Source organism: Schistocerca cancellata, chromosome 9 (assembly GCF_023864275.1).
Source record: "Schistocerca cancellata isolate TAMUIC-IGC-003103 chromosome 9, iqSchCanc2.1, whole genome shotgun sequence".
Taxonomy (NCBI): Eukaryota; Metazoa; Arthropoda; class Insecta; order Orthoptera; family Acrididae; genus Schistocerca; species Schistocerca cancellata.
In genome coordinates this window covers 448,781,728-448,807,256 of record NC_064634.1, presented here as the reverse complement: position 1 = coordinate 448,807,256, position 25,529 = coordinate 448,781,728, and the positions used below count along the sequence as shown (strand labels likewise).

The following is a 25,529-nucleotide window of genomic DNA, read 5'->3' as shown; positions in this document are numbered from 1 at the left end:
TGTAAATCCACTGAGACAGCTATTATCAATTTCTTAAATGAAGCTTTAAATGCATTAGATAAAAAAGAACACACAGCAGCAATATTCCTAGATATTTCAAAAGCATTTGACATCATTAACCATGGTCTATTGCTTAGAAAGCTAGAAAAAATTGGTGTCAGAGGCCCAGCCTATGAATGGGTAAAGTCATATCTACAAAACAGACACCAAATAGTTGAAGTCTTGTACAAAGAAGGAAAAAATTTAACTTCCCATCAATCAGAAAAACAGTGTGTTAAATATGGTGTGCCGCAGGGTTCCGTACTGGGACCAATCCTGTTCTTGCTGTTTGTAAATGACCTGGAACCATCCAGCCCTAACTATAAGTACATTAAATATGCCAATGATACAAATATACTTATCAAAGGAAGGACCCCAGAAGAGCTCCAAAATGAAATAAAAAAGAGCAGTACACATGTATCAAAATGGTTCGCAATGAACAACTTAATAATAAAGACACATAAAACAAACACTATGCATCTACACATAGTGCAGAATAAACAGCCTTTAACTGCAGCCATAGAACTGTTAGGCGAAAGACTTTTAATTGTAAATAGCACCAAATTTTTGGGAGTTTGGATCCAACATGACCTAAGATGGCAGAAACACACACAACGCTGATGTAGTAAATTAAATACCATTTGTTATAGTATAAAAATTCTTGCTGGATGCACAGCTATGCAAGCCATAAAAATGTGTACTATGCCCAAGCAGAATCACTACTAAGATATGGTTTAATTTGCTGGGGAAATTCACCACCCAGCAAAAGCTGTTTTATTGCACAAAAAAGAATTATTGCTGCTATAGTGTTGACGAATTTGTATCTACAATATAAATACGTGAAAAATTTAGATAGTTTATACAATTAAGGCCAAAATAAGAAATGTGTACATGTAGATTTATCTGTGTATTATATGTGGTCTATTACATATATGTGTGTGTGTCTGTATAATCAAGGCCAAAAGTATGAAATGTGTGCGTGTAAAATTTATTTGTGAAATGTTATTCACATATGTTAGAGTTATATTGCTATATACTGAAAACCATACAACAGTTTTTTCTGTTAAACTTTATTGCAAATTATTTGACTTGTCCTATATCATTATGAACCCCTGTACAGTGTATGATTCACAGGACCAATAAATATACAATACAATACAATACAATACAATGTCAGGAAGCCTAGGAGCATACAACGAGTTGGGAAGAAAAAATGTGATGCTGCTAGGTAGTAGTCATGGGCAAGATGTAGGCCTCAGTTACAGAAAAAATTAGGGTAGCATACAAGGTCACGAGTATACTCAAACTAAATTCAGGGCTTTGTCAAATGATGGAGGACTTAAGGTCTTTAGCTACAGATTTTTTCAATAGATGACCATGTGGTGATGGTGGGTAGGGGTCGGAAACGGTTGGGACAGGAATGGGGCATAAGACATAGGTGGTGACCTGGACAAGACAGTTTCCCTGACACATACCACAAATGAACATTTTGACGGGTTGTCCCAGTGTCATGATCAGCCACACCTATATGGAACTTTGAGGCAGATTAATGTGGGGTTACAGAAGGCACTGATGGCAAGCAGGTTCACACATGTTGCTGTCATGCCAGTCGAACCATCATGGTGTGTCACTAGACATGGCCTAGTCCTAAGCAGGAAGAGGAAGAGAAGATTGGTACAGTAGATTCATCATAGTATACAGGGTGTACCTCGGGCCAAGCATGGTGAAATATTTGCTATCATACACAGGAGAAGCAGATCCTTTTTATAATAAATCCAGATAACAGATTTCCCCAACTAAAGAGTATCTGAAGCAGATAAAAAAATCTGATACAATAGTTTACAATATGGATATTTTTACTCGTCATAAGAAAACAAGAACCCATCGGAAGAAATATCATGGGACATTCCAGAGACTTAACAAATCATACAATCAATAAAACATAAAATACAACAGTCTGAAGGTGAGATCCAATCTCTGTACTGCACAGTAGTTTCTGTCACCGCGCACTGGTTTAAAGACACAGAAATCAAACATGTATTATTAGCATTGTATGAAAGGACAGACTCTTACTGCAGGGCTACTTCAAAACGGTTGAGGATTGTGCATTTATACAAGAAAAGAAATGTGGCTCAAATCAAGGTGTGTCCTTACTACAATAAGTGAGGACAAACACTTTGAAATATCAGCTACTGAATTAACAGGGCTTGATACAGCCAAAAAATTAATCATGTTGTGTGTGTATCAAATTCCTAGTAGTAGTGTGGGAACTTTTTTCAACAAATTAACAGAAGTTCTAAACTCCTCAGACACTAAAGTAAACAAGCCTCTCTGTGGAGACATAAACACAAATATCAAAACAAAACAAGTAGGAGTCTCATCAATATTCTTCAGAGTTTTCACATGTCCCTGTTGGTCAATGGTGTAATAAATATTACTGCAGTGACTCCATGGGTGACTGACACTGTGGCCACAAACATGGACAGGGAAAAGTGTGATGTAGCTGAAAAATGTCTTTAACTGTCAGAGCATTTTTGGCAAATAACAACTGTAAAATCCAGCATGGGAAATCCCCGAAACTGCAAGCTTGCGAAAGACATCTATCAGAAATAAAAATAGAAGATATTTCAAAATAACAAGCAAACCAAAGTTGAGATGAATTATATGGAGAAACTGATATAAATGTGAAAATCTCTAAATTCTCAACATTTTTAAATTGAAATTTGAAAAGACATTTCCAGAGGTACCTACATCACATCAAAGTCTCACAAAACAAATGGATAATGGCAGATATTAAAAAGTCCTTGTGAGCTATTAAGTACCTCAGCTCCATGAAAAAGAGTCATAATGATTCAGAGTTCTTAAATAATTATCTGAAAGCTATGATAAAACTATCAGGGCTCAAGTATCTAATGTATGGTTCTGATGATGGGAGAAGGGAGGGATCTTCTGAGAAGGTTTCCCCAACTCCCCCATTTTGGCCGAGCTGCTGTAGGTGGCGGTCGTGTGTGCATGAGATGTGCTTGCTTGTGTGAATGAATGATATGTTTCTCTTTATCTGATGAAGGCTGTGGCTGAAAGCTTGTATTTAAGTGTCTTTTAATTGTGTCTGTCTGCAACTTAACATGTAAACTTCATGGCAAGTACCAGTGTGTCTTTTCCTATACTGTTGATATCCTTCCCTGGAGTGTCTGTTGTTTGAATTTTGACAATATACTTTAATAATGGGCCTGTTTAATGGATATACTACTTATAGAGAAGGAAACAGCTCAGGCTGGCTTCTATGCTCCAAATAGTAGAAAGGGTAATATGTAGAAACCTCATGGACAGGATTTTAAAATATGAAGTAGCTTATCAATGGATCATGGATGCAGTACAAGTCACCAGTAGGAACAATAAAGACCTGGAAAAACTGTTACATTTATTATGATTTAGCATTCCTGCGTACCACAGTATGTAAACACAGGTAGTAATGTGTGCAGTGGTTAGGGCATTCATCATCAGCACCATATGATGTTTTAAATTGCACTAGTTGGGTCTTATGGTAATGACCTGCAAGGGTAAGACATCTTACAGCAAATATGTTGAGGCACACATGAAGCAGGCAGCATGTACCCCATTGGTCAGATTTGAGAAGTGATTACCCTATTTTCCAAGCAGAGAAAGATTGTAATAAGTAAAAATAATGAAAGGAATCACATTCAATGGACTCAGATTAATTGTAGGTCACCAAATCACAGCATTTGTGGCCTATGCTGTTACAGTGGTGAAGACAGTGTGGGGATGTCGAGCCACTGGCTCTACCCCCAAATAATGTTGCTGCCCTATACTGCAGCAAGAACAACTCTTTGCCAGATCAATTCTTTTTAGTTCACACTCTATGCTACATCCATTGTGTATATGCTGCAAGAATAAAAGTATTTGTAGCAAGTGCTGAGTGATTATTTATCATCATAATTACCAGTTCCTCACTGCCTACAACATCAACAGAAACATATGCACTAGCCAACTCTAAAAAAACAATCAAAATCTTCCACCTTCAGGTGATCTTGTCATAAGGAAATAAGAGTAGTGGTCATGGCAACTGGAAGGTTATGGAAGAAAATGTTTCAATGTCAAACTCTAGTGGCAGGTGTGCTACCCAAACGCCAAATGCTCCCCAACCCACACAACAACGATGCTTCCACATTCGCGTCTGTAAGTCCTGCTTTTCCTACCCCACGGATCAGTTGCCCACTGTCAAACAAAAAAGGTTCAAATGTGTGTGAAATCTTATGGGACTTAACTGCTAAGGTCATCAGTCCCTAAGCTTACACACCACTTAACCTAAATTATCCTAAGGACAAACACACACACTCATGCCCGAGGGAGGACTCGAACCTCCACTGGGATCAGCCACATAGTCCGTGACTGCAATGCCTTAGACTGTTCGGATAATCCTGTGCGGCCCCACTGTCACAATAGAAGCGTAGAAGAAACAAAGTAGATAAAATTGCACCCATGTAATGGGTTACAGAATTCACATAGAGGAAATGAAGCTCATAGTGCTGGAAAGACCATTGTGTCTCTGTTTGCAAGGAACATATTTGAACCTATTGACTCTCCTGTGGTGGTAGATAATAGCCTCCATTGAAGAGAAGACAGTACCAATCACAGAGCAAAATACGGGCTGGCTGTTTTTGTCAATGACATATATCAGCCTTTACAGCACCCTTAATCACATCAGCATAGGCAGTTGCTGTGATGGTACATGCGTATTTAATGTCACAGTGTCTTCCACCACATGATCATTGACAGTGAGACCCTCTAAGAAGTAATTGCTCAGTTTTCACTGATAATTCTCCTGCTAGAAGATTTTTTATGCATACAGTGTAGTGTGAGGGGAGTGGCACCTGGCTGAGGGCTTGAGAAACTGAGAGTGTCACACAGAATGACGATATCATTCTATGCTATGCAATGCATGCTACCTGCTTCAGCACCGCTACAGAGTCACCTACTACCATAGATCTATTCTCACCCTGCTTGCTCATCTTGACAGAAACTGCACATTGGGAAGTGGCTGTCAACCTTTGTATATGTGACTTCTTCCCCATCTGAACCGACACATCAGATAAAGTAGAGCTGACATAGGGAGTGCCCAAAATGGGTAACTGGGCAGTAGCCAGCCAGTTGGCTGTCTTTAAGCATCATGAAAGCATTTCATTGCTTCCATGTTCCACCAAGCTACTCACACATTCATCCTCATGAACTTTGATTAGCAAAGAAATGTCTGCTGACTTGAAGGAAAATAATTAGAGAGATTAAGTAGAATTTTTGAGTTCCTTCAACAGGTCAACTTTTGGAAATATTTGTTACTAAATTTTGATTGTTATTTTAAAATGATTAACAGAATTGTTTTTCTAAAGATGATGGATAATTCACATCAGTCTGGTGATTACTCAGTGACACTACTCTTGTTTATGTCTGATTATCTCATTACGTTTGTCTTAAAGACCCTCTGTTGTTTTCTTTCATGGGAGATTTTAGTGTGTTCACACGGTGGCTGGAGTTGGCCAAATATGTTCCACATTTACTAAGCAGCAAAATTATTCTGTTATATTTTTAATTATTTTACGCTTTTTGACAAGAGTTTATCTAATGACTCAATGTTGTTTAAATTTTGTTTCTCTGAACTTTTTTTTTTAATCCAAATCCCCCAACCACATATTGGGGTGGGTGAAAACTAACCATACATAAGTATTACATATTACTGTTTTATTTTGTATAATAGTATTATTGTACCATCTCTATTATACATACATACATAAATACTTGTTCCATAGATTATGAATAAGATATTTCGTAATGATGTAAGTTTTCTTTATACATAATTATTTTTTTTTATTGAGTTGTTGTTGTTGTTGTGGTCTTCAGTCCTGAGACTGGTTTGATGCAGCTCTCCATGCTACTCTATCCTGTGCAAGCTTCTTCATCTCCCAGTACCTACTGCAACCTACATCCTTCTGAATCTGCTTAGTGTATTGATCTCTTGGTCTCCCTCTACGATTTTTACCCTCGTTGAAAACCCTCAATCTAAAGTTAAAGCATCTGCTTTCATTTCTGATTTATATTACTACTCATAATACAGTTGTACATCAGAAACAACACACACTGAAAACAAAACAATGCATAACACTGTAAATCAGAAAGTTATTCATATCAGTTCATAATATATTTAGCTGCAGTGTACTTGTGTAAGTGTTATGTATCCTACATTTCATCAAACATCATTTCACAACAAAATCCTACAAAGACAACTACTACCATACCTCAGATCATAATAAGATTAGGTCGACATAGAAATTCTGGAGGTAGTGAAAGTGATTATATAATTGAATTTGCTGTGAAATTGACGTTTATCACAGTAATGCAAATTTCTTCCCATGAAAAGAATTCATCAGTCTCATTATAACACTAGATCCAGTATATTTCATGACTCTTGACAATAAATTTCTCAGTAGTTAGCTTACATTTCTTTCTTGAGGTCACTCTTGGTATGAAGTTACTAATCACAACTGAAAATGTAGCTATTCTATTATCCTCTGAAAAGTTTTGTATATCACCACGAGACTTCAAATATTATGTTATCTATAGTGTGAGACCCAATATTTTTATTTTTAAAGTGTTCTGCACAGAAGTACAAGTTTCATTAATTGCATCTTTATGCAGTCACCATCTTGGCTATTGGATGCATAACAAGAACCCCAGGGATTATGAGTAAACACACAGAACATTGAAAAGATTCTTGTACGGGCTTATACCCTGGCGAGAAAAAAGGGAGCAGACTCCATTCTGGCTCAATGTACCGTGTTATTAAAATATCCTGACTAATTGTTCAATACGTCCTGTGTATTGTCATGATATTAGGTGTTACCAGTTCTCAATTCAAGCAAGCATCACAACTGTGGCGCATTGTGGCAGCACTGGTCAGAAACATATTCCAAGGAACTCCAAGATAATGAGATTAATTGTGACTTAATTCCTTCATTTGTTTGTCACATCCCAGTTTTTCCACTATTAGACATGAACAATAACCTAACTTCAATGGAAGTGATGTACCAATTAGAACCATTTGTGATGTATACACCGCAAAAATGAAATCTTTCACAGTGCAGTGGAGTGTACTGTTTTTGAAACATTAATGAAACATGAAATTTATGAACCAGCCTGAATCTGAATCCAGATATCACACCACTTTTGTAGAGTAGCTCTCTTTCCATATCTTTCCAAACAAACCAGTGGCTCTCTCCAAGACCTTCCAGGAAGACCTTTATTGATTGAAATGATAGCGAAGAATTCTTACTCTCAGCCTAGGGGCTGATTTTCTGTTAAATGTAAAAAGATATGGAGGGAGGTGCTGGGGATAAAATTGTGAACCACCTGTGAGATTTGCTTCAGAGGCTCAATTTGTTTTCACCTTCAGTACATTCATATTACATAACACATTTAGGATGACTATTTTCTTGACGCCACAGCACAGAAAATAGCATTTAATTATGTAGGACAGGCAATGCAATAATGAAAATGAAAATTCTTCGGTGATATAATTTTATTGAATCATTAACTTTCTATAAGCTACTAACACAACAGAGTAAACAAAATGTAGGAAACAGGTGCATTTAGCCTGGGACTCAATGTCTGATGTTCCAAGAGGATACCATTATATTTGGGAGGGTAGTAATGTCAACAGTTAATCATTGAAAGAATCTCAAAGGTCACAAATGAATTCCTTTCACTTTGCAAACTACAGTCTCAGTCATAGATGGTTAAATTCTCTCACTGGTCATACAAATGATGTAGCAAACTATATTTGAATATTCAGGTAACTATATTTGAAAACACAATCTGTGTTATACTACATGCCACAATTTCAATTGTTTATTTGGATAGTACACCACATTAACATTTAAAAGTTGTACAATTTAGAACATTATGAAATAATTCCATACATACAGTATCAACAGTACAATGAAATTATAACATGATACATACATTGTACCTTGTACAAAATAAAAGTTTACTGAGTACTCTGACAATATACAGCCAATCATTTAATTGCAGATACATCAGTACAAAATGAAGTGTCATGAATAATAAAGTATTACAGAAACAGATTACAAGTAGACATACAAAAAACATAATTACATTGGGCACTTAAGGAGAAATACTGCTTCTACCATGATGACAGTGAACAAACAATCTTACATTACTATAAATGACAGACATAAATCTTAAAGAGTTGAAAGTACCTATTTGTCTTTACCTCCAGCAATTTTGATGTTGTTTTCAAACCTTTAAAAAACATGCTTGTGTAGGTCACAAGTGCAGTAGTAAGGACATGGTAAACATCCCGAGTATCTATCACCAGTGTCCAATTGGGACATTCTTATGTTTATGTCAATAGTCATGCATTAGAACACAACTTCTGCAGTGATACGGGAAATACCTAATTATTTCAAAAAGCTAAAATTAATAACATTTCCAGCTGTGTTATATTACAGCAAAATGTTTCAGAGGACACATTCATTGTGTGAGTTATGCTACAATAAATCTTGCGCAGTGATGATGTTACCATCATTTGTATTGAAATTGTCAGAAAGACAGACACACAAATTCCCGTCTGTTCATCTCAGAGTAGCACTTACACCCATGTCTTCAAAAATGGTTAAAATGGCCCTGAGCATTATGGGACTTAACATCTGAGGTCATCAGTCCCCTAGAACATAGAACTACTTAACCCTAACTAACCTAAGGACGACACATACATCCATGCCCGAGGCAGGATTCAAACCTGCGACCATAGCTGTCGCGCGGTTCCAGACAGAAGTGCCTACAACCACTCTGGCCGGCCCCCATGTCTTCAATATTTGCTCCAGGTATTTGAATTAAACCAGCAATTAATGGTAGTAAGTCAAATGAGTGCTTTTAAATGCGAAGTGTGTGGGCAAGAGTATAATTACAGAAAGAATCTCAGTCAGCATGTTTGCAAAAACCGTCAACAGGAGCTGCCTGTTGCCACTAAAGCTACTGTAGCTTCTTATAAGTGCTATGTGGGTGACAAAATTTTTTCTCTTAAAAATAATTTGTATCGCCACCTACGAAATATTCATGGTTTGCAGGAAGGGTGGTGGGGGGGGTTCTTCAAGTGTACATTGTGCACACTTGAAAGTAGTCCAAAACAGGGTTGGATAGATCATTTACAAACTGCTCATCAAATTCAAGTTAATTCCGAAGATCTGCAGTTCTCAAATGAAGATGAGTTTTAACAGTGGAAAGAAGACGCTGAACACACGACACATTCAAAGTTTATTAAAACGTATGGGTCAACTAGCTCTACACATTATTATGACTGCCACCGGTCAGGTAACTTTATCTCCAAAGGTAAAGGCACAAGACATTTTAAATTGATAGGCAGCAACAAAATGAATGGAAAGTGCCCTGCAGAGATGAAAGTAACTGTACACAAAGGTGGAACATACCAAGTACATTTTGTGTCGACCCACATTGGTCACAAACAAGATTTAACGCACCTGCCCCTGAGTCAAAAAGACCGGGAAACCATAGCAACAGATATTGCAATGGGACTTCCGTATGACAAAGTTCTAGATAACGTACGGACAAGTTTGCAGGATTCGGACTTGCAGAGAATCCATTTGACTACCAAGCAAGACTTATATAACATTGCAGCAAGCTATAACCTCTCCTCCAAGTTGGTCAGACATAAAAATGATGCAATCAGTGTCGAAGCTTGGGTAAAAGAAATGAACAAAAGTGAGAATCCGTGTGTGTTATTCTATAAACCACAAGGCTCGACTAGTCAACATCAAGAACTGAGGAGTGAGGATTTCATATCAGTGATAATGAACAGAGCACAACACGCAATGTTATCAAAATATGGAGAAGACTGTATCTGTATTGATGGAACCCATGGGCTTAACGGGTATGATTTCGAAGTGACCACTCCCTTAGTACTGGATGATCTCAGGCAAGGATTCCGATGTGTTTTTCTCATTTCGAACAGGAAGGATGCCGACGTTTTAAGTATATTTTTACAGTACGTAAAATCACAGGTTGGACCAATTTGCCCCAATGTATTCATGTCTGATCTGGCAGAGTCATACAGTATTGCATGGAACAGGACACTGGGTGCTCCTAAGATGAGACTCTATTGTACCTGACATGTGGACAGAGCATGGAAAACTAATATCAAGCGGAAAACTGCAGATCAGGATAAAAGAAATGAGGTGTAACGGCTCATTAAATCAGTGTCAATGCTGAGAAATGTGAGTATGTTTCAGGAATCACTGCAAAAAGCACTGCAGAAGCTCAGTAGTGACCCTGACACATCAGAATTTGCTTCATACTTCAAGACACACTATGAGGGAAATTTGGAGTGTTGGGCCTACTGTCACAGAATATATGCTGGTCTCAATACCAACATGCATGTGGAGAGTATGCATAGGATGTTAAAGGAGATACGTGGTAATGCAAGACAGATAAAACGACTGGACAAAGGCATATCTACACTAATGTTCCTAGTTACAGCCAAGATGTCTGACTGGCTTATAGCAAATGTAAAAGGGAAGCTTACAACCCAAGTTCAAGACATTCGAAGCACAAAACTAGTTTGTTAATGGACAAGGACCTCATGACTGAGGTAGATGGTGGTTGGGAAGTGCCATCCACATCATCTTCAGAGACGTACATTGTTAAAGATAACAGAGTCAACTGTGAGTGCAAATTAAAATGTAGTGATTGCAATGTGTGCATACATAGGTATTACTGTACATGTATGGATTACAGTATTAGATTCAATATGTGTAAGCACATTCACACTGTTTGCCGAGATGACAGTGTTGGTGAAAATCCCCTGCAAAGTCCAGAGGTACTGGGTACTGATGTTGATGCCACCAGTGAGAGAGCAGCAATATTAGCTAAAGTAAGCACTAAATCTGTTTCAAAAACGGTAAAATCATTGTTAGAAGGGAGACAGAAGCTTATTTCAGTGTTTTCCAATATTGTCAGTGGAATGACGGAAACTGAACTGCAGTTGGCCAAAAAAACTGTTATTCTTAAAGGAAAATGTAGAAGCTGTTCGAGCCCAAAATGGTTACTTCAGACAAACAGATAATGGCCAGAAAAGAAAGCCAATGCCACAGAGGAGGCTGTTTTCTACCAAGAAGAAAACAGCACGTAATATTTCTCTGGCTGTTCCAAATGCTGAAGAAAGCTGTGAAATAGTATAATCACTTCTGAATGAGGGTATGTATCAATTTTCAACTTACTGAGTAGGTGTGTGTGTGTTTTTAACCTTGGCAGAGTAAAATGTAATTCATGGTTAATATAGGAATTTGTGTTCAGTACCTGTCAACTTTGTGTGAATTATAATTTGAAGTTTATGTGCAGAGCTCGACAGGAATCATGATGTTCCTGCGGAGCACAGTCGTGCCGTGCCAGATGTACAGCACAGCAGAACAGGTAAAACTTGATGGGATCCATCATTCCAAGTATGTGTGGTACTACTATAATGTCCTGACACCAAATAAACATGTCACATTAAGTAAAATTTAGAATTTTGCTGTTCAGTAGCAATGCAGTGTGTTTGGAATCTGATGTAATAGTTACTTGCAGTACAGTATATGTATATACTATCTTTCAGTACCTATCAATTTTGCCTCAATTGTGATATGAAATTTATTTGCAGGGCTTGACACCAAAAATCACTTGCATGTTGTAGAACAACCACACAGTATGTTATGGCAGTCAGGTATTCATCATGGTGCATCAGGTGTGTGTAAAGTAAATCTAATGGAGATAACATATCTGAGTATGATAATAATCTGAATTCATATTAATGTATATTGATATCTTTAAATTCTATTTTAGTGTGTCTGTATTATAATATAAAATTAATGTACAGGCCTGGACGTGAACCACATTGTTGCTGTGCAGCATGGTTATGTCATACCAATTGTGCAGCACAGCACAACACGTAACAATCGGACCCATTATTCCCAATATAACTCATACTGCTCTAATGTCCCCATATGAGCTAAAGATGGCAGATTAAGTAATATTCACAATGTTGCCATTCAGTAACAATGTAGTGTGTTTGGATTCTGATTTAAAAGGTACTTGCAGTGGAGTATATGCCACCTTTTAGACCTATCAATTTTGTCTGTATAATAACACAAAAATTATTTGCAGCACTTGACATGCAGGTGCATGCTGAACAACCACACACTATGTCATGGCAGTAAGGTGTTCATCATGGTGTGTCATGTGTGTGTAAAGTAAATCCAATGGAGATAACATTATTTGATTATGATGAAATTCTGAATTTATATATGTAAAACTGAACTGTAGTTAGCCAAAAAAACTGTGTTATCCTGAGTGTGGACTTAAGATCAGAGGTCATCAGTCCCCTGGAACTAACCAACCTAAGGACATCACACATATCCATGCCCGAGGCAGGATTCGAACCTGCGACCGTAGCAGTCGTGCGGTTCTGGACTGAAGCGCCTAGATCCGCTCAGCCACAGTGGCCGGCTCAAGTTCCTTTCCACTCTCCTTCTGGCAGCCAGGCAAAGCTGAGTGGATCCTAGTCCTGGCCTTCTGAAGTCCACATGTTGTGGATACAAGGTCCTTCACTCTTGAGGCAACTTGAGGGGCCTGACTCGACATCAGTGCCAAGCTCGAAATGTTTGGGACTTCCTCCATTAGTCCTCAAGATGGCATAATGGCATAGTCCAAACTGCAAGTAAGCACATAATCAGAATTCAGATATATCACATTGCTCCCAAATAATAACAATTTACGTGGTGGATAATGGCATACTGGACTAAAAACCAGCAGCAAAACATCCTTATATTATGCCCTATTAACTGCAATACCATTACATACCTGTCTTGCCATTCACTAAGCTTGATGAAGCTGAATGGATCCGGATTGCCTCCTCTGAAGTGATGGAATTCCAAGGTCTTTTCCACTCTCCCTCTGATGGCCAGATAAGGCTGAGTGGATCGCAGTCCTCGTCATCAGCTCTTGTGGCAGCCGAAGGGGCCTCACTTGACATTAGTGCCAAGATCCAAATGATTTGGACCTCCCTCACTGCTCCTTGACATAGCATAATCCAGACTGCAAGTAAACACTGCATTGAAGTTCTACTGTTCAGGAAGAATATAATTACTACTACTCTGTGTTCTCCACAATTACCGCATTAGAAACTGTATAGGCCTAATGTGAGTAAAGTAGAAAGTTTGCATTATGGTATCTTCATATATTAGACAGGCAGTCATCAGATGAAACACTATTACTTTAATACATAGGATTACATAATTAAAAAAAAAACAATGTTACATACCTGACGTGCTGCTCACTCAGCTTCAAGGGATGGGGTTTCCTTTTCACCAAGTTGCTCATATTGCAAACTGAGACCGTTCTCATTCTGCTGTTGAGTGGATGTAATCTGGACTGTAAGTAAATTTTAAGTCAGAATAGAGCCACACTACACTAGTTACCTTTGCTGTGTGGCACATTTGATGTGGTGTAACCATGCTGCACAGCAACAATGTGGTTCGTGTCCACCCCTGTAAATTAATTTTATATTATATTGCAGACAGTAAAACAGAATACAAAAGTATCAATATACAGATATAAAATCAGAACTTCATTATCCTCAAATAAAGTTATTTCCATTAGATTTACCCTGCACACACCTGATGCACCATGATGATAACCTTACTGCCATTACATAGTGTGTGGTTGTTCCGCAACATGGACCAGATTGTGGGTATCAAGCCCTGCGAATAATTTTTGTGTTATCATTCAGACAAAATTGGTAGTTCTACAAGGTGGCATATACTCCACTACAAGTGCAGCAAATAAACAATTTTTTCAGCCGTCAGTTGCAAGGCAATTTTACTCGTTTACCTAGGTTTCGATTCCAGTAATGGAATCTTCTTCAGAACCTATAAATTAAACCACATACGGACATATATTACTCACTAAAATGCATTATCAGTCTAATGATTGAATAATGAATAAATTGTGATACTTACAAAAATTGAAATTATTTTGTGAGCCAAACACTGGCCATGTCACAGATCAAAAATAAAAATTAAAACATTAAAGATGCATAATCATAAGATTATGTCAGTCAAAATTAAAACCATTAGGGCGAACGTAGACGGAGCTGCGCCGGCCATAAATCAGGACCACACGTAAGCGGCTCGAAAACTAGGCGTCGTGAGCAGTTACGCGGCGAGGCTCGGCCACGGCCAAGCGCATGCGCAAGCGCAGGGACGAGAGACAAACTGTCTCAAAATTACTTAGAGCAAATATACATATAAACAAAATGTGACAAAGTTGTCCTACAATTGGACAAACCTATTTATTGGTATAGCAACATTAAACAATATACCTGAGAACAAACTACAAAGCCAAGGTATAATTTTTTTTTTCTTTAAATATTATAGTAAGAGGGCGTAGCCCCGCTACAGTAACTAAAAATTAGTGTCAAAACCATGCGTGCTAAGCATAAAATGTCTTAACATAAAAAGGCCTTAGCAACTATGTGTCATTAACAAGCATATAACGAAATACAAAGACACACATGTACAATCACATTATAATAAAGGGACAAAGCAGATAGGGAAACAGCATCGGCCATTCGAGGCGGACTGTGGGTCAACTCCACTGAAGTAAAGGTTGAAATCCTTCGAAATAACTTCTATTTTTTAATTGCAGCTGATCATTAAGTAAGTTGTCACTATCAATACTAAGATGTTTAAAAAAAATTTTTTTTTTTTAAATTCTTCGAGGGTGTCTAGCCTACATCCCTTTACTTCATTATGCAAAAGCTCTGCGTCTTTTAGAGGCTTGGGAGCATGCGCCTTTTGGACCAGATGTTCAGCAAATGTAGATCCTCAAGTTCCATCACCGCTTTTTGTCGGCAGGTGCTCTTTAAACCTAACAGACAGGGCCCTTCCTGTCTGTCCAATGTAATAAGAAGGACATTCAGCACACATGATTTTATATACACCTGACAGCGATGATTTATCATTACCTTTATCCAGAGAATGAACTAGGTTCTTTTTGAGGTTGTTTAATGGTAGAGTATGAAACTTTACACCCTAGGTTTTTTAATAAACGACCTATCTTATAGGATATGTTACCTATAAAGGTGCCTTTTAAATCAGAATCCAAACACACTACATTGCTACTGAATGGCAACACTGTAAATATTACTTAATCTGCGATCTTTAGTTGATATGAGGACATCAGAGCAGCATGAGATACATTGGGAATAATGGGTCCATTAATGTATTACCTGTTGCGCTGTGTTGCACATTTGGTATGGCATAACCATGCTGCACAGCAACAAACTGGTTCATGTCCAGTCCTGTAAATTAATTTTGTATTATATTGCAGACAGTAAAATAGAATATAAAAGTATCAATATACATACATATGAATTCAGAATATCATCATACTCAGATAATGTTATCTCCATTAGATTTATTTAACACACACCTGATGCACCATGATGAATACCTGACTGCCATAACAAACTGTGTGGTTGTTCTACAACATGCAAGTGATTTTTGGTGTCAAGCCCTGCAAATAAATTTCATATCACAATTGAGGCAAAACTGATAGGTACTGAAAGATAGTATATACATATCTGTACTGCAAGTAACTATTACATGAGAATCCAAACACACTGCATTGCTACTGAACAGCAAAATTCTAAATTTTACGTAATGTGACATGTTTATTTGGTGTGAGGACACTAGAGTAGTACCACACATATTTGAAATGATGGATCCCATCAAGTTTTACCTGTTTTGCTGTGCTGTACATCTGGCATGGCACGACTGTGCTCTGCAGGAACATCATGATTCGTGTCGAGCTCTGCACATAAATTTCAAATTATAATTCACACAAAGTTGACAGGTACTGAACACAAATTCCTATATTAACCATGAATTACATTTTACTCTGCCAAGGTTAAAAACACACACACACCTACTCAGTAAGTTGAAAATTGATACATACCCTCATTCAGAAGTGATTATACTATTTCACAGCTTTCTTCAGCATTTGGAACAGCCAGAGAAATATTACGTGCTGTTTTCTTCTTGGTAGAAAACAGCCTCCTCTGTGGCATTGGCTTTCTTTTCTGGACCTTATCTCTTTGTCTGAAGTAACCATTTTGGGCTCGAACAGCTTCTACATTTTCCTTTAAGAATAACAGTTTTTTTTGGCCAACTGCAATTCAGTTTCCGTCATTCCACTGGCAATATGGAAAACACTGAAATAAGCTTCTGTCTCCCTTCTAACAATGATTTTACCGTTTTTGAAACAGATTTAGTGCTTACTTTAGCTAATATTGCTGCTCTCTCACTGGTGGCATCAACATCAGTACCCAGTACCTCTGGACTTTGCAGGGGATTTTCACCAACACTGTCATCTCGGCAAACAGTGTGAATGTGCTTACACATATTGAATCTAATACTGTAATCCATACATGTACAGTAATACCTATGTATGCACACATTGCAATCACTACATATTAATTTGCACTCACAGTTGACTCTGTTATCTTTAACAATGTACGCCTCTGAAGATGATGTGGATGGCACTTCCCAACCACCATCTACCTCAGTCATGAGGTCCTTGTCCATTAACAAACTAGTTTTGTGCTTATCACGAATGTCTTGAACTTTGAATGTATCGTGTATTCAGTGTCTTCTTTCCACTGTAAAAACTCACAAGTATACTCTTGCCCACACACTTTACATTTAATGCCCTCATTTTAGTAACACAAACGCTATACTGTAATTACAATCAGTTCTATATATATATATATATATATATATAAAAAAAGACGCACAAAAAAAATACTACGCGCACTCCGCACTCACAATGATTTAAAAACAAACTAAAATACCACGCGCATTCCGCACTCACAATGATTTAAAAACAAGCGAAGCACAAAACCAAAACAGCGCGTGCACTCCGCACTAACAAAAACGGCTACTGCGAATACAGAAAACAACAACACCACGCGGGCTCCAAACAGCAAATACAGGTACTGTACCTGGTCTTCCGTTGCGAGGGAACTATAGTAGAGGTGGCAAAAAATAACGTAACTGATACAAATAATCGGTTACTGTAAAGTAACGGTTACTGCGATAACCGTTCCTCTGATACAGGCAGTTATTTCAATAACTGTCTAATGTCAACAGTGCCTCGCGCCATCTGTTGACCGAAGATCGTACTACGCTTTCCCGTCAACTCATCGGAGATCTGGCTAAGAACTAAGGAGAGGGTAGACCATTTGGAAGGCGTTCTATAGGCCATTGGAACAACTGTGAGACTGCGCGCCATCTGTTGATAAGAACTGTGTACTATATCCTGCGCCTTCGTTACTTTTAGCACAAATAATTAAATAAGGTTAATGTCCGAGCGGTGGCTGATAGGAGCTGCAGTACAGGCATTAACAAGTATGGTCGTTCCCTTAAGCCACCGCCTCATATGTCAATTTAGCTTGGACAGGTTGTATAAAGAGAGGTACCATAAGGAATTCGAGCGACTATGGAAATAACTGTCAGAGATCGGTATTTTCCTCTGGCAGTTATCGTTATTGGCTCACAGTTCTCGCTCTCTGGTAGTTATCGGACTACCATTACAAGTAACCTGGACGTTGGTAACGGAATAACTGTGTGTCTGTGTTCCTGATACAGTGACTCCAGTCTTAGACCCCGGTGATATTACAGAGACGATAGTTACTGGAGCGAACAAATATTTACGTACTTCTTCGGAAATAGCCGCTGGCCATCGCGAATGACAAATAACATGTCAGAAAGTATAACATAATACAGTGGAATATAATAATCATTATCCTCATCATTTGTCAGGAGATTGTCAAAATATGTGAATATATCACAGTAACTGCTAATATTTACAGAATCGATACACTGTCAGAATAAAACACAGTTACGTACTTTTAATAAATTTATCGTACACAGAATACCCGATCTTGACTTTTGCAACCAAGTGCTGTCAAAACTGAAATATAGCAGAATTTTTACCTAAGCTGGTCTATCAGTCTCTGTTAAGATATTCATCTACAGAGTAGAAGGAGGGTTCAATGGAAGCGTCTGATTCCACCCGTCTGCTTCGACGTAAAGGTGTTGTGGTGTGTGAATGTCATTACGGCACGGTGTTTATGAGTTGGTTTTTTTTTGTGTGAGAGTGTGTGTGTGTGTGTGATGGCGGGAGGGGGGGGGGGCGGCTGTCGATCTAGGTTGCAGTGCCGGAATTTGCTGGTGGTAATTAATTTTTTTTTTCTAGCTGTGATGTTTTGTGTATTTATGAAGTATTGAATGTGATTTAATTTATGTAGGGATGATTGATTTGTGGACTTTTGGGATTGTGGTTTTATTTTTCGCAGTTGTAGGTGTTGGTTTTTTGGCATCAGTAGCTGTGGTGGACCTATATAGGTCACCGGAAATGACCGATTCCCATTTTCATAGTTGTGTATGTGTTGATGTTTTAGTATCGTCATCTGAGGTTGACCTATGTAGGTCAAGAGAAATCTCCGATTCCAATTTTCGTACTTTTAGTTGTGGGTATTGGTGTTTTGGTATGGTCACCTATGGTTGATCTATATTGTTCAAGGGAAGTGTCCGATTCCTGGAGATTTTTGTTGGTGTAGCAGAATGCTGTTTTTTTTTTTTTTTTGTTCTTCATTTTGTGTTTTGGGATCATGGTGTGTTTTTTTTTACTAGCTTGTCCTCACCCTAAAACCCCCAACTTGCCGCAGTTGTCCCGTTGGTTTGATTGTATTTTTGGTGGGAAATGTTACTGTATTATTTATATGTATCTTCGCGTTTGTTGCCATGTGAATGTAGTGACGTCATAGACACACTTAAAATAGCCATTTCCGGCATATTGATGACGGGTGGAATCAGACACTTCTGTATCAAATAGTCTTTCAAACACACTGTAAACCGTGCTTTATCTGAAACCAAGTTTTTAATGGTTGCTGACTTGCTGGCAGTTTATTGAAAATGCATGTTCCTGAATATTGGACCTCTTTTGGACCAAGGTAAGTGATTTTAGGTCTTTATGTAGATTGCTGTTCCCATTTCTAGTACTGATATTATGTAATAAGCTATTGGTTGGAAATACTTGTAACAAATTTCATTAAGGAATAAATATACTGGGAAGCAGTGGTTAGAATACAAAGTTCCTTGAACAGGTTCCTACATGATGTTCTTGAATTGATACCACAAACGATTTTTATTACACGCTTTTACATGCGAAAAACGTTTGCTACGTTTGATAAGTTACCACAGAATATGTGGTATGCCCTCCCCAACTGAATTTATTATCGAGTTGTAGTCCCAGAAATGTAACACTGTCAACCTTTTCGATCTGCATGTCTTCATATGTTATAAACATGCTGTAGCTGGAGAAATCGAGCAGTTTCCAAATCTGACATAAAACTTGGATTAGCGTACTCACACTTTCCCCAATAGGACTAGCTTTTACAGCACAGGAGTAAACGAATGTCACATTACGTATATTTTTTGTTGTATTACAAGGCTGTACACTTTATTCTACAGGGTGATTCAAAAAGAATACCACAATTTTAAAAATGTGTATTTAATGAAAGAAACATAATATAACCTTCTGTTATACATCATTACAAAGAGTATTTAAAAAAGTTTTTTTCACTCAAAAACAAGTTCAGAGATGTTCAATATGGCCCCCTCCAGACACTCGAGCAATATCAACCCGATACTCCAACTCGTTCCACACTCTCTGTAGCATATCAGGCGTAACAGTTTGGATAGCTGCTGTTATTTCTCGTTTCAAATCATCAGTGGCGGCTGGGAGAGGTGGCCGAGACACCATATCCTTAACATACCCCCATAAGAAAAAATCGCAGGGGGTAAGATCAGGGCTTCTTGGAGGCCAGTGATGAAGTGCTCTGTCACGGGCTGCCTGGCGGCCGATCCATCGCCTCGGGTAGTTGACGTTTAGGTAGTTACGGACAGATAAGTGCCAATGTGGTGGCGCTCCATCCTGCTGAAATATGAGTTGTTGTGCTTCTTGTTCGAGCTGAGGGAACAGCCAATTCTCTAACATCTCCAGATACTGTAGTCCAGTTACAGTAGCACCTTCGAAGAAAAAGGAACCAAAAACTTTATTGGGTGAAATGGCACAGAAAACGTTCACCTTAGGCGAGTCACGTTCATACTGAGTTGTTTCCCGCGGATTCTCGTCGATTCACTTCTGCTGTACACAATAACACAAAAAGCTTTCTGTTGAGCGTTCGCCATCTTAGCATCATCTGACGCTGACGCCTGGTCAACAGCGCCTCAAGCGAACAAATGTACAACTAAATGAAACTTTATAGCTCCCTTAATTCGCCGACAGATAGTGCTTAGCTCTGCCTTTTGTCGTTGCAGAGTTTTAAATTCCTAAAGTTGTGGTATTCTTTTTGAATCACCCTGTGTTATGTGAGCAGCTTCGAATTTAACCTACAGTACTCAGTTTACATATTACTTCATACTTAAAAACGTACGTTGTTAACATTTTACTTAAACAGTGCTTTGGCGAAGTTCCGCGTACTTTCTGTCGCAGCTGCGAAGATAATATTTCTAATAACGGCCGATAACCAGAAACATATAATATGAAACACTAATAATCGTTCTAACATCAACTAAAATGTACCCGGAGTTAATAAGGTAAGGTTATGACACGATTCATAAGACATTCCTGCTATTTCACACTACTCGCAGTTATACTGATAACTAAACTGATGGATCCCAAATTCCCAACTATGTCGTTATTTAACTGTCGGAGTATTCGGTATTCGCTAGCGAAAAATAACTTGGCAGTTATTAATAACCGTTAACGATAACGGTTATCAAAGAATAACTGGAACTGTGATAACGGTTACTCCAGAATAACCGTTGGGCCCACCACTAAACTATAGGGGGTGGGGTGAGGAGCCGTCGTGAGCGAGCTATAGGGGGTGGGGTGAGTGTCGCAGGGAGGTAAAGTGGGGGGGATCCTCGCTGGGATCTTCGCAGGTTTTAACGTTTGCTGAGGCTCCCTGTCTCGCCCCGCCCGCCACAAAACTCCAACAGCGCGGCGACACAGTGTCGTCTGCTCCGTGCCTTTGTGCGGGTGCCAGTGTTGAGTGAAAAGCAGAGTAAGCAAAATCAAAAAGAAAATAAATACTCCCCTTCTGCCTAGAAAGTGCGAAATGAGCCGGCAAAAACACAATGAAAAAACCTACGGCAAAAATTTCCACAAGCCAATTTAAATAGTGTCGTTAAAAAAAAAAAATCCTTTCTCTCTTCAATTTCAAACCAAATGTAATGTTGCTTCGTTTTGATTTACCTTGTTTTGGTTTGTTGTGTGCACAGTCCCTCTGGTAAAAATACGTTCCACCAAACCAACATAAATTCTGCACGCGTGATTTTCGGTGTTCGGGAGATTTCATTTTTTAAATTATTCATAAAAATATGTTGAAATGTTGTAAACCATGGTATAATCATAGTTATATTCTTTATTTACATATTTTAACTGTGCCACCAAACTCACAACTAACTAAAAACGCCTAAGGTAAAAAAAAGGAACGAAAACCTTTTCTCGTAAATTTCCGAAGTGCAAGACTCATAAAATAGTTAAAAAAAAACTTCTTAAATCTTGTTACCCATTTTATAACCATAGATTGCTGTTGTTTGTATCCGTTTTACATTATGTTTAAATGGGTTAACAAGCTTACACAAAATTAGACCCCCAAATATTAATGGATGTCATACCAAAAACCGACTTAGAAAGGACTCCATCTAAATACAGCGGAACTGTGGACTGTCGTTCTAACTCTGTCATAAAATTTTACATTTGTAATAATATATGTTTGACACCATAAAACATGTAACTTGATGACATTAATCGTGATAAAAATCTAAATGACAAAAAGGACTTTCGGTAAAAATGACAAATAAAGGGACTTTTTAATAGGGAAACAATGAAACGAAATGTAAATGGAAACTTCTCTCAACTATGTTTATTCGTATGCCAATAACCAACTGAATAAAGCTTTATGAATGTTAAACAAAAAAGGTGCTCTTGGCGCCCTTGATTTTTTTCTTGCGTCATCCCGTCACCCCCTCTTTTCATACTACCCTTCTGATCCTTTATAATCATTAAATCACTGTAATAAACGTATGACACAACATTAATGATCTCAATTTGAGGAATAATATGCGAGGGAAAACTGCCAAAAACGCCAGGAAAATAAGGAAACTGTGCGATTCCGCAGATGTTTTCTCAAATATCACACACCCCATTTTTGGTAACTGTTATTTTCCGCTGCTTCGCCGTGTTTAAGCCCTGCGCCGCACAGCAGGAACAAGATGTATCCTTCGCCAGTGTCGGAAACTAATGGCAGGCGGTGCATCGATCATCGCCTCACCCACGCAACGTGGGGACGCGCCTGGTAATCGGCAATCGCTTCTCGGACGTCGGGCGTACGGTGCCTCTCGTGGACCAAGTCGAAGCCTTCTAGGACTCCGGACGTACGCTAGGCGACGCATTCGCAGCAAGTGGCCGCTGTGCGCGCATAGTGGCGTTACGACGATCTCGCCTTAAATATGGCCCGATGTCGGCCGAAAATTGCAATTGTGTGTGTCTGGAGAAGAGCCACACGCAACTTACGACGTGCCATTAAGTTACACCGTCGTCAACGGCCATACGATGTCGAATACACCGGTTCTCGTCCGATCCCCGAACTTAAGCAACATCGGGCTGGGTTAGAACTTGGATGGGTGACCGCCTGGGAGCACGTGTGCCGCCGCTCCACTGAGTGCCAGGTAGCTGAGGGTTGCGGGCCGCCCCGCCGTCGCCGGCAGACAGACGGACCGACCCCGCAGCGCGCCAGCCACCTGCGTGTTCGCAGCACGAGCTGCAGCACTCACCGCCTTTGCGAGTACTGGTCTTTAGATAGAAGGGACGGGAATAAAAGTGACTGTTTCTGGAAGCTATGGCAACAGTAAACTGTGGTGAAACCGTGCAATGCATGTTCGACCGGAATTACGAAAGGGCAATTGCATTTGAAATTCGTAACTTGATATTACACTACTGGCCATTAAATTGCTACACCACGAAGATGACGTGCTACAGACGCGAAATTTAACCGACAGGAAGAAGATGCTGTGATATGCAAGTGATTAGCTATTAAGAGCATTCACACAAGGTTGGCGCCGGTGGCGACCCCTACAACGTGCTGACATGACGAAAGTTTCCAACCGATTTCTCATACACAAACAGCAGTTGACCGGCGTTTTTTTTTTTTTTTTTTTTTTTTTTTTTTTTTTTTGTGGTTTTAGGGCGCACAACTTCAATGGTCATTAGCGCCCTGACTACTCTAAAAATGCACCGCGAGGCACAAGTTGACAACAACAACTAAAAGGGAAAACACAATAAAAGACAGACGGACAGGCAGAGGATTGAAAAACATCATCAAATGTCCTTAGCGAGGTTTGTCAAATTGATAAAACAAAGAACACGAGCAGCTGCTCGTGGGTCATCCGCTAAAATGGCATCGAAAGTATGAGGCAGGTTAAGATCGAGGCGCAGTGTGGTAAGATCTGGACAGGACATTAAAATGTGCCTAACCGTCAGCAAGTGCCCACATGGGCAGAACGGCGCCGGCGCAGCCGTCAGCAGATGGCGATGGCTGAACCGGCAGTGTCCAATTCTTAACCTTGCTAAAACGACCTCCTCCCGCCGAGAAGGGCGTGAGGAGGATGTCCAAGCCACGGGAAGAGGTTTTAAGGCCCGAAGCTTGTTGTCGGTAAGTGCAGCCCAATCGGCATGCCACAGCGACACGACGCGCCGACAAATGACCCTGCTAAAATCGGACGAAGGGACACAACAAGAAGCTGTCCGAGGCTGGAGGACCGCAGCCTTGGCCGCGGCATCTGCAGCTTCGTTCCCAGGGATACCGACATGGCCAGGAACCCACATAAAGCTAACCGGCGTACCGACGTCCACCAGCTGCTGGAGAGAGCGTTGGATCCGGTGTACGAAAGGGTGAACCGGGTACGGATCACTGAGGCTCTGGATGGCGCTCAGGGAATCTGAGCATATGACATAAGCAGAATGTCGGTGGCGGCAGATGTAAAGAACAGCCTGGTAGAGGGCAAAGAGCTCAGCTGTGAAGACCGAACAATGGCCATGGAGCCGGTATTGGAAACTTTGTGCCCCGACAATAAAGGAACACCCGACCCCGTCATTGGTCTTAGAGCCATCTGTATAAATGAAAGTCATGTTGATGAACTTCGAACGAAGTTCCAAAAAACGGGAGTGGTAGACCGAACCGGGGGTGACCTCTTTTGGGAGCGAGCTGAGGTCGAGGTGAACGCGGACCTGAGCCTGGAGCCAAGGTGGCGTGCGGCTCTCGCCCACTCGAAAGGTTGCAGGGAGTGAAAAATTAAGGTGTTGAAGGAGGCGACGAAAGCGAACTCCAGGGGGTTGCAAGGCAGAGACATACAACCCGTATTGACGGTCGAGAGAGTCGTCAAAAAAGGAACGATAAGACGGATGGTCGGGCATTGACAGTAGCCGACAGGCATACCGACAAAGCAGTATATCGCGCCGGTAGGTGAGTGGCAATTCGCCAGCGTCAGCATGAAGACTCTCTACGGGACTGGTATAAAATGCTCCGATCGCAAGTCGTAAACCCCGATGTTGTATGGAGTTGAGGCGGCGTAAGATGGATGGCCGTGCAGAGGAGTATACGAAGCTCCCATAATCCAGCTTGGAGCGGACGATCGACCGATATAGACGAAGTAGGACGGTTCGATCCGCTCCCCACGACATACCACTGAGAACACGGAGGACATTTAAAGAACGGGTACAACGGGCGGCCAAATATGACACATGTGGAGACCAGCTAAGTTTCCTGTCAAAGGTAAGGCCTAAAAATTTGGTTGTCTCCACGATTGGGAGAGCAACGGGACCGAGTCGTAAGGACGGTGGGAGAAACTCTTTGTAGCGCCAGAAGTTAATACAGACCGTCTTCTCGGTAGAAAAACGGAAGCCATTGGCGACACTCCAGGAGTAAAGACGGTCAAGAGAACGCTGAAGACAGCGCTCCAGGACACGTGTACACTGCGCGCTGCAATAGATGGTAAAATCGTCCACGAAAAGGGAGCCTGATACATCAGCTGGGAGGCAATCCATTATTGGATTGATCGCGATGGCGAAGAGAGCGACGCTCAAAACTGAGCCCTGTGGCACCCCATTCTCCTGGCGAAAGATGTCGGACAGGACAGAACCCACACGTACCCTGAACTGTCGATCCAATAAAAAGGAACAAATAAAAAGAGGGAGGCGACCGCGAAAGCCCCATGTAT

The 25,529-nt window shown here is 39.9% G+C and overlaps 1 protein-coding gene and 2 pseudogenes across 1 annotated transcript; 2 read left to right on the top strand and 1 right to left on the bottom strand.

The window, feature by feature from the left end:
• The first annotated feature begins 7,620 nt into the window (after nucleotides 1-7,620).
• Nucleotides 7,621-11,227, top strand: LOC126100403 (uncharacterized; annotated as a pseudogene).
• Nucleotides 11,228-12,704: 1,477 nt separating this feature from the next.
• On the bottom strand, nucleotides 12,705-15,579 carry LOC126100402 (uncharacterized). Its single transcript, XM_049910997.1, has 6 exons — nucleotides 15,410-15,579; nucleotides 13,797-13,880; nucleotides 13,599-13,667; nucleotides 13,442-13,551; nucleotides 12,982-13,215; nucleotides 12,705-12,832 (listed from the first exon to the last, which is right to left on the bottom strand). Exons 1-5 carry the CDS (start codon nucleotides 15,446-15,448, stop codon nucleotides 13,143-13,145), a joined length of 375 nt encoding a protein of 124 aa, XP_049766954.1. The 5' UTR covers nucleotides 15,449-15,579; the 3' UTR covers nucleotides 12,705-12,832; nucleotides 12,982-13,142.
• A 7,272-nt stretch (nucleotides 15,580-22,851) lies between these two features.
• LOC126102560 (5S ribosomal RNA) lies at nucleotides 22,852-22,969 on the top strand (annotated as a pseudogene).
• Nucleotides 22,970-25,529: the final 2,560 nt, after the last annotated feature.